Source organism: Cupressus sempervirens, chromosome 9, assembly GCF_028749045.1.
Source record: "Cupressus sempervirens isolate cs-2001-9-10 chromosome 9, ASM2874904v1, whole genome shotgun sequence".
Taxonomy (NCBI): domain Eukaryota; kingdom Viridiplantae; phylum Streptophyta; class Pinopsida; order Cupressales; family Cupressaceae; genus Cupressus; species Cupressus sempervirens.
The window spans coordinates 784706903-784723977 of record NC_143126.1 but is presented as its reverse complement, the minus strand read 5'-3'; the positions used below and the strand labels follow the sequence as shown (position 1 = coordinate 784723977).

At 36.0% G+C, this 17075-nt stretch overlaps 1 protein-coding gene across 3 annotated transcripts in view; it reads right to left on the bottom strand.

Moving 5' to 3' along the window:
* LOC149541067 (Leucine-rich repeat (LRR) family protein) overlaps window positions 1-17075 on the bottom strand; it is a 243758-nt gene that overhangs the window by 167215 nt on the left and 59468 nt on the right. For all 3 annotated transcript variants that reach the window (XM_089802058.1, XM_089802059.1, XM_089802060.1), the window contains exon 5: window positions 1994-2069. In XM_089802058.1, coding sequence (XP_089658184.1) covers window positions 1994-2069 — 76 coding nt within the window. The remainder of the gene's footprint in view (window positions 1-1993; window positions 2070-17075) is intronic.

Here is a 17075-nt window from a genome sequence, read left to right as displayed (position 1 = left end):
CGAGGAAAACAAAAACTCCTTCATAGTTTTAGATTCATTGTGCTTCAAAACATAGGTTACATGCAAGAAAAACAACAAAAAATCCTTGCCACAAGACCACTAGATCACCTCACACAAGCAAAGAAGAAAAGCTTACCTTCACACAAGAGCCCGACCACACAATCAAAAAAAGTGCTTAAAGTCTCGCTTCTACAAGAAAAAACCACGACACAGATAGAACAGGGATTGGAAATGAAAAATAACTCTTCAAAACGCACGAACAATACACTCTAATAAAGAAAAAAAGGTAGACAAAAAAAAATCGCAGGCAAATAGCAAGCTTGAAGAACACAAAGTCATTGTAGGCCAAGAAAACCAATGCCCAAAAATAAAAAACAAAGTTGTTGAGCAAGAAAAACCCTCAATTTTGTAGAGGTTAAAACCTTCAAAAAAATTTAAATGATGTCACAGACCTTTTTTCATATTAAAAAAGATTAGAGAATTTCTGGAAAAAAATTCGAAGGAAGAGGATCACGAATTTTTCATTAAAATATTCACCAAATTATATAAAACCCCTTCAACCCACTCTAATACAACATTACGGTAACTAACAGGTTGTATTAAACAAAGGAGACGAAAGCTCCTTATAGAGGCTAAGTAAGATGACTAAGATGACCCTTCAAGAAACATTATGTTATTTTGATAGCCCTACTGACCCTTGGTCCCCCAATCCCCATGTCCCCTCATCAGGAAATTCTATGGAACATTGTATATTTTTGTTTTGAAATATAAAAAGTGAATGCCTATAAATAAGTATAAATTGCTTATAATTATTAAGTAAAGTCATTTTTTGTCCATATGAACATACAATGCGTCCTAATGTTTTATAGGTTAAAGATATTGATTTCAAGCATTATAATGGTTTTGCATTTGTGATAGTGGTGTCACAATGGTAGTTGTCGACTTTCTAAGTTGGCTTCATTTGTTATTATTTGGTAAGTTGGCTTTATTTTTTAAACAAATCTGTTGAAACCTGTAAATCTTGAAAGTTCCATTATAAGCCCTATTTTGATCTCCAAATGGAGCCAACAAAATGAGCTAAAAGATTTCATCCTAAGGGAGAGATCCAGACCCAAAGATTTGCAACAAAGGTGGTTTCTAGAAATTGATAGTAATGGAATGAAATCCTTTAACTAAACAAACAATACAAACTTCACCGTAGCATTAAACAAAGTTCCAGCTTCATTAGAACTTATCAAGGAGAGCTTGAATTTACCATCAAATGAATTGAAGATAAAGTTTTCCACCATCCTTGACCAAGTAGCAGTAGTTAGTTCTCATTAAAATAGCAAGGTGCACAACATCCACTTAACCTAAAGAATAAATTTCATATATCCCAAACTTAATTTTGTATAAATACCCTACTTGACAAATAAAAAATGAGGGTAACCATTTCCTATCAAATCTGGTTTGTCTACTTCTTGAAATCAAGCTTGCTTGTGTGCAAGAATCAAAACAGCATTAAAATGTGTTTTCTTTGTTTGAGTTTTGATATGAAAGGATTTGGCGCCTTTAATTCTATTATTGGCCTCTCTGCTAGTCAAACATGTGTTCCTCCAAAGGAACAAGCAATCTTCCTATTCACATTGGAGTTCCTCCCTGTCTCTTTGAAATTTTCACCTGCCTTTATGTGGTTCTCAGAATCAATTCTAAACAAAGCTTCACACGTCTATCTCTCTCTCTCAGTAAGTTAATGTCTACAATTCGAACTCAGGCAAATAACAAAAAAGAAATAGATACCTCAATTTCCAGTCATTATAGTTAATCCACAGCTGAAAACATGGCATGTATTTCATTGTATATCAAATTAAACCATGTATACTTAAGCAGCTATAAAAGACTTAAACCCTAAAAGTTGAGAGTAACATGATGAATTTTGGACAGTAACTTTTCAGGATCAACACATTCTTGAATAAACTAATGCTTCTTTGTGGACCTAATTGACAAAAAGTACCTTAAGTTCTGTTAGCTCTATGCAATTGCCAAGACTGCTTGGGAGGGACGTAAGCTGATTGCTAGCACAGTTCAGTCTGCAACCAGGAGATTCAAAACTTTATCACTGTATATTAGAAATTGAAAAACCGAAACAACTGATTTTAAGCAAGTAAAAGAATTTACAGTTTCTCATTTATTTATTCCTCCACACCTGAATTTATAGTATTTATTATTAATTCTAACAATAAATGGCTAAAAAAGAACTCAAGGAAAAGGAATTCATAACATTATCAATTAACAAACTATTCTCCATCTAATTCTATGTTTTTTTTCTTTATATTTTAATATGATAAATATTTCTGATTGAAATTAGATACTGTATAACAAAATAATATGAGTAAGCAGCATGGTGTAATCAGTGCAGGAGCAGCACATGCCAAAGAGACTGATTATTGGGCAAAAATTATTCCAAAATCAGCAAATGCTTCTGCTCGCTGATTTACTATAGGTTCTAAAAGCTTTGGTCATGCTTCAAAACCCAGGAATGGCAAGCTCCCATTGTGTCATGCTTTTCTAAGCCTCTCTAAATCCTCAACTCTCAATGCAACAAAGATAGGTTTGGGAGACAATGTTCTAGCAGTTGCTAGGTTTCACATTAAATGCAATAAAGCATGCAATTCATAGCATTTTTACAATGATTTCTCTCAATCACTAATTGTGCAAAATAACTCTAATATTCCCCATACAATGGTAGGTAGAAAGTAGTACCACCTTCCTTCACCAAGGGCTGGAACTGAACATGTTCAGATTGAGATTACCAAACCTAGGGGAAAGTTAAACTCTTCAACTTCTCGATGCAGGAACATCCAGGGTGTAGGGGTAATCTTATGTCCCCCAAAAATATTATCTGATTTGTTTTTTTAATAAGGGCTATCTCAATGTAGAGTTGCTAGTTTTAGAAGCTTACTATTTTTAGTAAGTTGGTCATTGGAGCTCAAAATGTTCTAATTTCTTCCCTGGAGGTTCACTTTCAATAAATTAGCCTACCAATAAAGTTACATTGCAAGATCAAATCTAGTTTTGAAGATGCTGAAAATTTTCAGTATTGGCAGCAGGGTACAAAAACTTTGAACTCAGTTTTGAAGGCTTTAGAGGCTCCAAAAATGGGTTAAACCTCGGTGACTAGAGTTCGCAAGGGTCGAGCATTGTAGAGAGATTTGTGGCATTTCTGAAATGGGGTAATAATAGCCAATCAAAGCAACTAGCAATGACTTATAGCCTTCTGAAATTGTGCTACCTGAAATGAGTGAAAATAAATTTCCTTCAAAATTTCTTTTGAATTTTGAAGTTGTTTGGGGCCTACTCTAATGTAATAAAATATAAATAATAATATCTTAGGGTTGGTTGGCCTCAAGGTCTAAGGTAAAAATCTCTACAACCTTCTAGGGCAAGGAAAATTTGGCCATATAACGAAGGCCCATAGGGTTGACTAGGAAATTGGCTAGCAAATGTGGCTTGGCTAGCAAAATGTGGCTTTGCATGCCATATTTCTGAATATTGTAGTTCCATTTTATTGGCGATAATAAGAAGCGGACTTCCTATTCTTGCAAATTGTTGTTATTTCTCTATTTTGTTGCGTATGTTTCTACGTGTTTGTGTTAATAAGGGGAATACCATTCATCAAGTTGTATCAAATCAAAAGTTCCCGAGTGTATAAACAAATCATCGAACATGAAGTACTTTGCACCAAGACTATGGTTATGGGTTTACGTGATAAGTGTGAAAATGCCTCCACGAAGGAATGGTGGAAGAATAGACAGAGATGTAATAGAAGAGGGTTTTAAAGCCCTCCAAAAACAAGTATAGGCATTGCAGGAAGAATTGTGTAAACGTATAAATATTGCGACAAAACATGAAAGAGAGGAGGAAGGGCACTGAGAACAAGAAGCACCTGAAGAAAATCCTGAGGAGGATAGGCTTTTGAGGGCCATTTCCAAGATTGGAAAGAGAACCAATATTGAAATCCTTATATTTTCGAGAAATCTTAACCTAGAGGAACTATGTCATGTCCCCTTTTCAAATAATTAAAAAAATAATAATCTTTGCTAAGGCAGGCAGGCCCAAGAAAGTGAAGTTTCGGAAAAAAGGGGTTAATCTTTGGAAACCGTTGGACTAATAAATGAAAATTATTATTAAAATATGTTTCATTAACCTCTCTTGGACGTGAGTTACAGTTATGCCCTCTTTTAAGAGGTTTGGGGGCATTTTGGGGGGATTCCAAAACTTGATTTTGCTCATTTCTTTGTTATTCTTCAGAGGCTGCCAAACTTGTGGAGAAGGAGACCCAAGAACGGGAGTTTACAGGTTTCCAGGGAGACCCAAGAACGGGAGTTTGCAAGTTTCCAAGAAGGCTAAGGACGGGAGTTTTAAGCCATTCCATGTGCATGCTCATACAGAGTTTGCCTTTGTGCTAAACAATGCAGATTTGTGGGTTTTCGGGTGTGTTTTTTGTATGAGTTTGGTGTTTCCAGTTGAATATTTCATATCAGTTTGGGTTGCTGCTGTATTTCAGAATTTAAGGTGTTAAAATAGAGCTGAATATATGTATTGGGAGGTGATTAAACTTCTGAGATAGATTATTAGTGTTTTGTGGTGTTTTTGGGCATTTTTGCGTTAATTTCGAGAGCCCGATGAGCATAGTTTTTGTCCTACATTTGAGAACTGTTGTGTAAAGGCTATACGGATCTGGAAATATCATTTTGTAGGCTATTATGCTGCTGAAATTTCTGTAAAAATGTTCACTTTCAGATTTATTAATAATAGGTGAAGCTGTGAAGCTTTTGGCACAATTTCTGGCATACCCGATTTGGGGTTTCTTGAGAAATTTGGTGGATCTTTGTGATATTAGTTGTTTGATCTTGAAAATCTGATTAGAGGTTGGGAATATCATATAAAAACCAGTAAAGAGACATTTCAAACTAATCGACCAGAGCAAGGATTAGGAAGAATATTTTGAGTATGAAGATATTGAGGATATCGAAGATCTTAAGAGGGTCAAATTTGCAAATGTCAAAATAAAGGGTCATGTGAAATTTTGGTGGCAAAAGATTCAGTTGGAATGGAATAGAAGAAGAAAATCGAAAATCAAAAGATACAAAATATGGTAAAGATTAAACAGACAATTCATTCTTGTTGATTATGAGTTTGACTTATTGAAGAAAATGCAAGGGTTGAAGCAAGCAGGAAGATCTGCTTAGGAATATACATGAGAGTTCTATCGAATCCTTATCATAACAAGCCATGCAGAAGATGACGAGGAAAAAGTCGCTCGTTACCTTAATAGGTTAAGATCGAGTATTCAGGAGGAGTTGAGTGTAGTTAGAATGGCTAGAATTAAAGAGCTATACCAATTTGTTTTAAGGGTGGAAGAGAAGATGAACAAGAAATTTGAAAACAATCAAGGTGGAAGACGTCGTTATGGAAGATCCAATAGACGGTCTTATGGAGGCCGAAATGAAGATCAAAAAATGAACGATGAAGAAATTATAAGTCTGAATCAAAGGGGAAATAATTTCAATCATTTGTGTGATCAAAATAATAGGGATCAGAGAGGAAGGGGAAGAGGGCAAGGACCACCATGTAGGGGAAGAAGCACATAGAGCTTATGGGTATCCTCAACATCAAGGGAGAATAATCGAAGACCTGGGGGCAATGCACGAGTTGTGCATATAGATGAAGATGCCAAGTCATCACATTTTGAAGATGCTCAAAAAAGAGAAGTCTTGGTCATCGGAAGAGCATTGTTGAGTGATGAGAATGAACCTACGCAAAGGAAGAATTTGTTATGCATAAGGTGTAGGTGTAATGCTAAAGTATGCAATGTAGTTACTAATAGTGTCAACACAGATAATCTTGTTTCTAAGGAAATGGATAATAACTTAATGTTGGAAAGAAAGAAGCATCTAAATCCCTACCAAACTGCTTGGCAGCAGAAGGATAGTAAGGTTCTAGTTAATGAACGATGTCTGGTAAAGTTCAAAATAGGGAACTATCATGATGAGGTATTATGTGATATTATGCCTATAGATGTGTGGATTTCTTGTTGGGAAGGCCTTACCAGTTTGATCATTGAGGAGTACATGATGGGTATGCAATACCTATTCTTTGAGAAAGGATGAGAGTTCGACACAAGTTGAAGCCATTGAAGGAAATAGATGAAAAGATATTAAGCAATGCTAGAATATGTTTGGTTGATGGAAGGAAGTTCCTAAAGGTATGAGGCATGAGCATATGCATTTGCTCTAATTCCAAAAATCGGTAAAGACGAAGCAGATCTACCTGTGGCAGCTGCAGATTTGTTCGATAATTTTTAGGATATTGTATCCGATAATGTGACTGATCAATTGCCACTAGTGAGAAACATCAAACATCAAATGTGTTGTCCTCAATTTTGACATCACAAATCAAGGCAATGATGGAAACAAGTTTGTCATTGATGTCAAAGGAGACTAGAATTGATTATATAAAGTTATCAAAAGCCATGTCATGGGTGTTATGGTTAAAATATTTACACGCAATCTAGTTATAATTATGAGATTTATTAATATCAGGGCACCGTCATCAGCTAACTAAGAGAAAAAGAAGTTCTCATAGACTGATATATTACTATTCATACATCAAAAGAAACATATTCAAGCACAGATTCAAGTTAGCAGATTGAAGAAAAACAATTTCTGAAATAGAGCAACAGAATTGTGCCACTGTGATCCCATGTGTGTAACTCATGTATTTGGCCCAAAACTATACAATATTACTCTTGTATTTGTTTAACATGGTATCATAAAGCAGATTCATTCCTCTCCTTATAGAAGTCAAATTCAACCTCAAACAAAATGGTGAACGGAATCAAAGTAGAAGACAGATTGGAAGAGGTTGTAAACTTCTCTTAATAGAAAATTCGAATTATAGCCTTACTTGAAGAACTTGTACTAGATTCCTTCATAGAAAAAGATATTAAGATGCCTGAAGAATAATCAGAAAAAACAACTTGAAAATGACGTAATAGTAAAGCTAAGAAGATTATAATCAATGCCGTGAGGGATCACAAACTTCCTTCGATAGCAAGATTGAAAACAGCCTATGAAGTATTTAAAACTATACAAGATACATTTGAAATAAACAATGCAAGCAGAATACTGACATTAAAACATCAACTCCTGTATATAAAAATAAACAAAGGAGAGACAATGACAACTTACTTCTTAAGAATCTCTGAGATAAGAGACCAACTTGCCACCATTGGAAACAATGCAAATGATGAGGAACTTACACTAATTTCTTAAGAGGCTTACCTATATCATGGGAAGCTTTCATTCAATGTGTGAGTCATCCCTCACTTCCAATATTTGATCAACTCAAGAATGAGTCCATTCAAGAGGAATCTCAGTTAATCTCAAGGGGAATCAGCAAAAATCAAGAAGGGGAGATTCAAGCCCTACATACCAACGATAAAAAGAAGAAGAGGAAGTTCAAACCAAAGAGAGGAAATAATTCTCAATATCAAAGAAAAGGATCTATCCAAAGTTCAATGTTATCCATGTGATAAATTTGGACACACCCGAAAATTTTGTTGTGAAAGGAAGAAAATTCAAGCTACCATATCTGAATCTCATGAAGTGGAAAATCCTCTATTCTATTTAGCTTTGTCAAGTGAATTGAACACAAGAAATAATACTTCAATAATAGATAGCGGAGCTTCAAGACATATAATTGGATTCAAAAATCAGTTTGAAACATTCAAAGAGTATTGCACAGAAGAAGTCACAATTTGAGATTATTCTACTGATCAAGTAACAGGAATTGGGACCTGCTCATTACAAATAAAAACAAGAGAAACTCTTCAAATTAAAAGATGTGATATTTGTACCAGGGATAAAAAGAAACCTAGTTTCCATTTCAGGTCTAGTCAACCAGGGATACCGTGTCACCTTCAATGAGGATAAATTGTTACTATAGACTAAAATATTCAACATCAAGACCGCCATTAGTATAGGATCAAGAGATGGAAGCTTGTACAAATTAAGTATTAACACAAAACAACAAGCACTAAATCATGAAGTACATAATTCAAATGAACTTTGGCATAGAAGATTAGGACACCTTGGCTTTAGTGCTCTTCCTACCATAGGGGAAATCACTATAGACCTACCTAATCTCAAATCTGATCACATTAGTATCTGTAAAGGGTGTGCCCTAGGAAAAAATAAGAAAGGATACTTTTCTTTCAGTAAACACAAGTCAAAAATTGTAGTAGAACTTGTTCACACTTATTTGTATGGACCCATGTCAACACCCTCACTAGGGGGATTGTTGTACTATGTGACATTCATTGATGATTACTCTAGGAAAACTTGGATATACTTTCCAAAACTTAAAGAATCTAATAAAGTTTTACAAAAATTCAAAGAATTTAAAACCCTAGTGGAAAATCACACTAGAAAGAAAACAAAGACATCAAGATCAAATAATGGAGGTGAATACACATCTAACATCTTCAAAGAATTTTGTACTTATGTTGGGATTAGAGGGAGACTATAGTACCTTATAATCTTCGACAAAATGGGATTGCAGAAAGAAAACATAGAACTATTATAGAAGCAGCAAAAGCCATGATTCATGATCAAAATCTCCCTATGTCTTTTTAGGCCGAAGCAGCAAGTACAGCAATTTACATTCAAAACAAAGACCCAAATGTAACATTAGAAAATATAACTCCTAAAGAAGCCTTCACATGGAACAAACCAGATCTTAGCCATTTAAGAATTTTCGATTGTCTAGTCTACATTCACATTCCCAAAGAGAAAAGGTCTAAATTAGAACTTTTCGGAAAGCAAGGCATATTCATTGGCTACAGTGAAACAACTAAGGGATACAAAGTATATGTTCCAGGACAAAATTTTGTTTAAATTAGTAGGGATGTTAAGTTTCATGAAGATATCGCTTTCAAAACATCTTTAAACAAAGAAGATGAGGAAGTTGAGAATCAGGGGGAGTTCATCATACAAGATGATTATAATACTAAGAATCAGAGGGAGAACACTAATGAAGATAGTTTAATTGGAAATCTAAGGGAGAATCTTTCCGAAGACAACGACACACCCGCATCTTATGTTAAGAATGATGAAGCCTTAAATCACAAGAAAAGACCAATATGGGCAAGGAAAATGATTGGAGAGAACAATGTGGAACCAGATGAGATTTCTAGAGAAAATAAGAAAATAAGAAATCAAAATGCTATGTTGCCTTATTGACAGAACTCACAAAACAGAACCATCTAATGTAGAGGAGGCCTTAAAATATCAAGCATGGAAAGATGCAATGGTAGAGGAATATCAATACATTCTTAAAAAAGATCTCTAGGATATTGTTCCTAGACCTAAACAGAAATTAGCTATATCTTCAAAATGGTTGTTTAAAATCCAAGTATGCACCTGACAGAAGCATTGTAAAACACAAAGCTAGATTTGTTCCAAAGGGTTTTTCTCAAAAGGCCAGAATTGATTATGAAGAAACATTCGCTCAGTTGCACGTTATACTTCAGTGAGAACGATAATTGTTGTTGCTGCATCCAAAGGATGGAAAATACATCAAATGGATGTAAAGCTAGCCTTCTGGAATGGCATCATCGAAGAGGAAGTATATATAGAACAACCAAAAGGATTCACTATAGATGACCGGAGGCTATACATATGTAAACTAAAGAAAGCCCTCTATGGGTTGAAGAAGCTCCCAGGGCTTGGTATGAAAGAATAGATAACTATCTTCTCAAATTGGGATACTCCAAGAATGAAGTTGATACGAATATATACTTCAAAATATCTAATAGTGACATGTTGATACTCGTTCTTCATGTTGATGACTTGTTGATAACAGGTGCAGATCATCTTATAGCCAAATGTAAACAGGATCTCATAGTTGAATTTGACATGAAGGGTCTAGGCCTTCTATATTACTTTCTGGGTCTAGAAGTATGACAGAAGGAAAATTAGATCTTCCTAAATCAAGAAAAGGACACTACAGATATATTGACCACATTTGGTATGATGGATTGTAAGCCACTATTTACTCCAATAGAAACTAATCTTCATAAGCTTAAGAGTGACTCAAAATCAGTAGATCCTACTCACTATCAACAAATTGTTGGATCCCTTATGTACTTAGTAAACACTCGGCGAAATATCAGCTATGCTACAAATGTGTTAAGTCACTTCATGAGCCCAAGAAGATTCATCTAATGGCTGCCAAACTTATTTTAAGATATTTAAGAGGAACTATTGGACATGGATTTGAAGTATGATAAACTGAGCTACAACTTCAAGGATATTTTGATTTTGATAAGGCAGGTTGTACTATTGACTGTGAGAGTACAAAAGGGTGTTGTTTTAGCCTTGGATCACCTATGATATCTTGGTTCAGTAGAAAACAGTCAACAGTTGCTCAGAGCTCTATAGAATCAAAATATATGGCAGCTTCCACTGGAGCACGCAAAGCAGTATGGTTAAGGAAACTTTTATATAGATTATTTGGAAAACCAATAGATTCCACCACAATTCACTGTGACAATCAAAGCTGTATTAAACTTTTGGTTAATCCAGTTTTTCATAACTAATCTAAACATATAGAGATTAATTACCACTATATAAGGGATATGGTAGACAGAAATGTTATCAAACTGAAGTACATTAGCACTGAAGAACAAAAGGAAGGCATCTTCACCAAACCTCTAGCAAGGTTGAAACTTGAATACTTCAAAAACAAACTTGGTATAACCAAACTGTAATTCAATATTATGTAAAATTGTTATTGAATATTTAAAAAAATCAATATTTCAATATTGTGGATATGTTGTGGCAAGAAAGGTGACGATCTTTCATGTGGGTGAGATCACTATTGTGAGGTGATGATCTTAACAATAGTTTGACTTGTTGTCATGTATCTATAAAATTGTTGAAATACATGATGACAGATGTATCAAGACTGACCACATTGGATTAACAGTCCGGAATGCTTTGATTTCTTGATACGGTGGTTATCACTGGATTCAGTTTTGATTTAGACAGGAGTAGTGATAATGGTTTAGACAAATGCATCATAGTAGTATGCTCTCAATCCTCTTTCTTCTAAGAGGGAGCGTTAAGAATATAGCTTCATTCAAATTGAAGCATTCTTATCATTAATATGGATTTAAGAGATTGGTGAATATATATCTATATATATATGTGTGTGTGTGTGTGTGTGTGTGTGTGTGTATGTATGTATGTATGTATGTATACTCTATTGTTTTACATATATATATATATATATATATAATTGTTAGTCACAAAATATTTATATATATACTTATCTACTAAAAGAAATATAAGGTATCGGCAGATTCATCTTACTCGGCATAACTATTCAATTAGCCCAATACTCTAAAGAGAGTCACGACCATGAAGGGTTGTGACTCTTCTTGTGGCAAATGCCACAAGAGGAGTCACAACCCTTCATGGTTGTGACCCCCCGATGTTATACTAATATATTCAAAGACATTTAAGTCATATATAAATAGTTAGTATTCAGTTATGATCAATACAAGTTAGATTATTCTCTAGAAAAAATCCTTTGTTTAACACAAAAGGAGTACAATGATGTCATGCAACAGCATTTGTAATGACCTGTGATACCCTATATATGCAAACTTAAATAAGCAGCAAATTAGGGAAGATGGTGAATAGATAACAAATACATAATTTATATATCCTATTGGTTTATCAAAGGAAATGATACAAGTGATTAAGTATAAAGGCAATACAAATATATGTATGACAGAAATACATACTTTGAATCTCAAGTATCGTCCAAGACATGGATATACACAGTGAAGAGTGAAGACAGCGGTGATTTAAATGGCCAAATAACAATGGTGTTTGTTCATTGGTGAAATCAAAATCTATATCATGGTAAGGAATTATTTAGAGATTGATGTTTTGTGTAAACACAATATTATCGAATGCCAAAATAATTTATGGCAGTGAACAAAAGATACTATTGTATTTTACTATTTTATAGTGATCAAAACAACTATATATACATGATAGCTAAAAGAACAACAGAGATATGCATACAGTCTATCATACAATGCAAACTTTTGAAGCTGCGTGTGGTGATTCAACTAACCTCAAGCTAATAGGGTTATACAGAATGACTGCACGTGTCGCTAAACTGCGGGCCGTACGGTACTGGAGGGAGGAGGAAGCCGTACGGCTTTTTTCGTGATAGTACGGACAGAGTGGACAGAATGAAGGTTGTACAATGGATTGGGGGTCAGAGTAGCCGTATGGTGTGGAGACTCAGAGTGGTCATACGGTAAGGAGGCTATGTGGCCATACGATAACCCAACTTTAGGTCATACGGTGGTCGTATGGTGGGGCAACTTGCTGTACGGTGGAGTGGTGGGGAAGAAGTATGGTGTGGGTGAATGGTTATGCAAGGAGGTTGTACGGCCAAGAGACCATGCAACAGGAGGGTTGTATGGCCAATTATATTATGCAACAGAGGGAGGCCATACGGAACACAACTATGTCATCCAATGATATATTGATCTGTTTGGCTTATTTTTCTGGAGTGCAGAAAGATGGAAGGTGTGCGGATGGAAGAAAGAAACTCAATAATGCAATCTAACTTTAGAGATCCAAATTCATCAAATAGAACCAAACATTAATGAAAAATAGAACACAAAACCTTCAATGAGATTTGCCAAAAGATAGTGCTCCAATTTGCCAGATCCGAGTGAAGTGTTACAAGCGATGGAATAGGGTAGGGGTTAAATCCCACCGAAACCAAGTAAACCAAATATGGAAGGTCTTTCACTTCCGAAATGGCGAACAACAGAGAACTCCAACAGGAATTCGCAATACAGAGAAAATAATCCAAATTGCATACCTAATGACTACCTGCAACCATGCTTAAATACCATCAGAAAAACTTTCCGAGAGTGTACAAAGGGAGCCGACAGTGACACAAACTACGGAATCAAAACAAAAATGGGTCTGAGATATATTAAATCAATCAACCCATTAACAATAGTTTGATTAATGATTTATTTTATAATGGGAACATTTCAATCCTCCCATCCCAAATTTTGTTTGTCTTCAAGCAAATGCAATGTCAGGTGCCGAAGAATGTGCTCACCCTCCCAAGTCGCATCATCCAACAGCAAGTGTTTCCAACACACCAAATATTCCTTCATTGTGCGGTTCCGCAGGGTCTTCTCACGTACTTCGATGATCTCAGTTGGTTCCAAAATGAGCTTTCCTTCTACATTGAGTGGAGGAAGGTCTGTGGCTATCGTGACGTTCTGCCCTACGACCTTCTTCAGGCATGAAACATGAAAGATGTTATGGATACGGCTCCCCTCTAGAAGTTTCAGCTCATATGCAACTTCACCAATGCGAAGAACTATGCGATAGGGGCCATAAAATCGTGGCTTCAGTTTTTCTTTTCCCTTTTCCTTCAATGAGGATTGTCGATATGGCTGGAGCTTGAGATAAGCCAAGTCCCCTACTTCGAAACTCCTCTCTATTTAGTGTCTGTCAGCGTATATCTTCTATTGATTTTGTGCCCGTTGTAAGTCTTCCTTCAGGCATTTGAGGATGTCCTCTCAATCTTGAAGCTAGTCCCTCGCCCTCAGTGCACAACTGTCACCCAGAACCGTGTCAATGAAAGAAAGGGGTTCATACCTGTATAGAGCTTTGAATGGTGTCATTCTAATGGACATGTGGTACGTGGTATTGTAACAATATTCCCCTAGGTGCATCCATTTGACCCACACCTGTTGTTGTGCCGAAACGTAGTTCCAAAGGTAACCTTCGAGCCACTTGTTCTATTTGTCTGTTTGTCTGAGGGTGGTGGTTAATACTTGGCAAAAATTTTGTCCTTGCCATCCGAAACAGTTCTGTCTAGAAAATACTGATGGATCACCCATCCCGATCACTAATAATGTTTCGGGGTAGCCCATGCAGACGAAAGACTTTCCTAAAAAAAAAATCGACAACTTGTGCAGCCTGAAAATTTGAGGGGATGAAGAAGAAATGTGTGTACTTTGTCAATCTGTCAACCACCACGAAGATACAATCTTTTCCGTTCACCTTGGGAAGCCCAATTATGAAATCCATTGAGATACTTTCCCACTTATGTTCTAGAATTGGCAGAGGTTGCAATAACCCGGCAAGTAGAGTATGTTCAGATTTGTTCTGCTGGCAAACGGCACACTATCTTACATATTGCAATACGTCTCTTTTAAGTCCTTTCTATGAAAACCTCTCCCTGAGACGTCTGTATGTTTTGAGGAAGCCTAGGTGTCCTGCAAAGGGTGAGTTGCGTACCCCCTTCAAGATTTTTTGCTTCAATTTGGATTCCAACACTAAAAATATTCGATTCTTATAGTAAATGATGTCATCCACCACTTTGTACCGATCATCCTGGGTGTTGCCATCCAATAGCTTGCAGGCGAATGTGTTTTTGGAATATTCTACCAACAAATGTGCTTTCCAATCGGCTGAAATCTGGGTTATTAAGCAGATGGCATGTTTCTTGGGCAAGGCATCTGCAACCACATTGTTCTTTCCTTTCACATATTCAATGTCAAAATCAAAAGCCTAAACCTTACTTACCCATTTTTGTTGCCTCTCGTTCAAATCCCGTTGCTCCAGAAAATATCTCAAACTGTTGCGATCTGTACGAACGAAAAACTTGGCACCTACTAGATACTGTCAAAACTTGGTTAGTACATGTACAATGGCCAACATCTCTTTGTCATAGATGGAAACAAGTGTTATGTTTGCGTAAGCTTCTCGCTCTCATAGGCTATGGGGTGTTTATCTTGCATTAGTACTGCGCCAATGCCTTCTCTAGATGCATCACACTCAATAATGAACGGTTGAGTGAAATCAAGTAAAGCTAGCACTAGACAAGTGTTCATTGCTTTCTTCAGCTTATCAAAGGTGAGTTGTGGCTTTTCATTCCATTGGAAGGATCCCTTTCTTGTCAGATCTATTAGTGGTGCGCTAAGTTGAGAGAACCCTTTTACAAACCTCCGATAATAATTGCACAGTGTTAGCATGAATGCTGATGCTATGGGGGAGCATTGCAGAACATTGATATGATGTATTTATAACTATGCTTGTCATTAATGACAACATAGTAATAAGTTTCTAAAAGACTTACAGAGCAACAGACAGTGATTTCTATATTGAGAACATTATATTACTTATCTAATGTTGCGCAATTACTAGCACATACTACAGTGTGTATTTGCTACATAGGCAAGTGCGCAAAACCTGAATCGACAATGTATGGAAGATATGATTGATTTACAGAGAACGATATAGAAACAGAGTATCAGGAAAGCAGTTCCTATTGCACGATTGCTACAACTCGTTACAATTGCAGTGAAGGGTAGCGCAATGAACTGGAGATAGTTTACTGACCGTTGATGACGTCAGAAAGTGCGCATGTACGGAAGTCGCACGTGTGAAAGTTTGTGTATAACTATGAGGCGACAGCACTAATTAAATGTGTATTTCATTTAATTAATGTATGATAATAAAGTGTGAAGCCGACTCAGGGATTTATGATTGAGCATGGTATAAAGGAAAGACATTTCCATGTTTTACAAACGTGATGAAGAAGTGAAGACTTGCGAATTACTAAGCAGCAGAGCAAAATGATTTACTAATGCGTGTAAGTGACCTTAAGGGTTATTGTTACTGATCACAGAATTCCAGATTTGATTGCATGATCTGAAGGTGAAGGAGTCTAATGTACTGGACAGAAGAAGAAGTAAATGCCTATTACACATTATTATTCTGAAAGGAATAGTATCGAGGTCAATTGGACAGTGGGTTCGTTGATCTGATCTTGAAGTTGTTTGGACAGTGAGTTCAACTGCCTTCCACAACTCCTAACAAGGTTGGAATCTCCTAACAGGGATTCAAAGTCTCCGAACAGGGACTCTTGTACTAAATGTTGTAATAGACTCCTAACAGGGTCCATCCTCTAACAAGGAACATTCATATTAGTACATCATTTTGTGGACATCATTCTCACCGAAGTTTTCCTTCTGATCAAGGGTTTCCCTAGTCAACATATCTCGTGTAATTGTTTATGTGCATCTCTTTATGGTTGTCGTTTATTTTGAATGGTCAAAATTGTTTAAGAGGTTAAATGTTTAATTTGTCATATAACTGATTCACCCCCCCCCCCCTCTTAGTTATATTGGTGGACTATTGTTTCTAACAATCGGTATCAGAGCATCAGGTCCTTGAAGAAAAAGTTTAACAGCTTTGGGAAATCCATGGCGAACATGTTCAGAAAAGAAAGTCTGAAATTTGATGGTACGAATTACAAGAGCTGGAAGGAAAAAATGAAGACTCATCTTTTGTGCATGGGTCCAAGATATTGGCTTGTAACCAAGGCATCTAAAAACATTGCAGAAGAAGACAATCTTGAAAGTTGTACCAAGGAACAAAGAGAAGTATTCATGTGCAACATAAAGGCAAGAAAAGCAATATTGTCAGCTTTATCTGAAAGTGAGTATAGCCAAGTAAAACAACTCAAAACATCTCATGAAATTTGGAAAACCTTAGAAGCTAATTATGAGGGTGATACACATACAAAAAGAGCTAGATTACAAAATCTGTATTTCGCATTCCAAGATGCTAAAATAATGGAAGATGAATCTGTAAGAAGTTATATTGGTAGAATATCTGAGATTGTTGTAGGAATCACATCCCTTGGTGGAAAGAAATCTGATGATGAAGTAATATGGAAGATTTTGAAAAGTCTAACACCACCTTTCAAGACAATAACACAGATGAGTCAGGTAATGTTACCTTGTACCACTAATTTCACCAAAAAAACATTGCTTGGTAGATTGGAAGCGGAAGAATTCAATCTGAAACAATCTGGAGAATTAGCAAAAGTTGAGACAGCATTTAGTGCATTTCACATTAAACCTGGTCTAGCAAGGAACACAAAAGCGCAAGCAAACATTGCTAGCA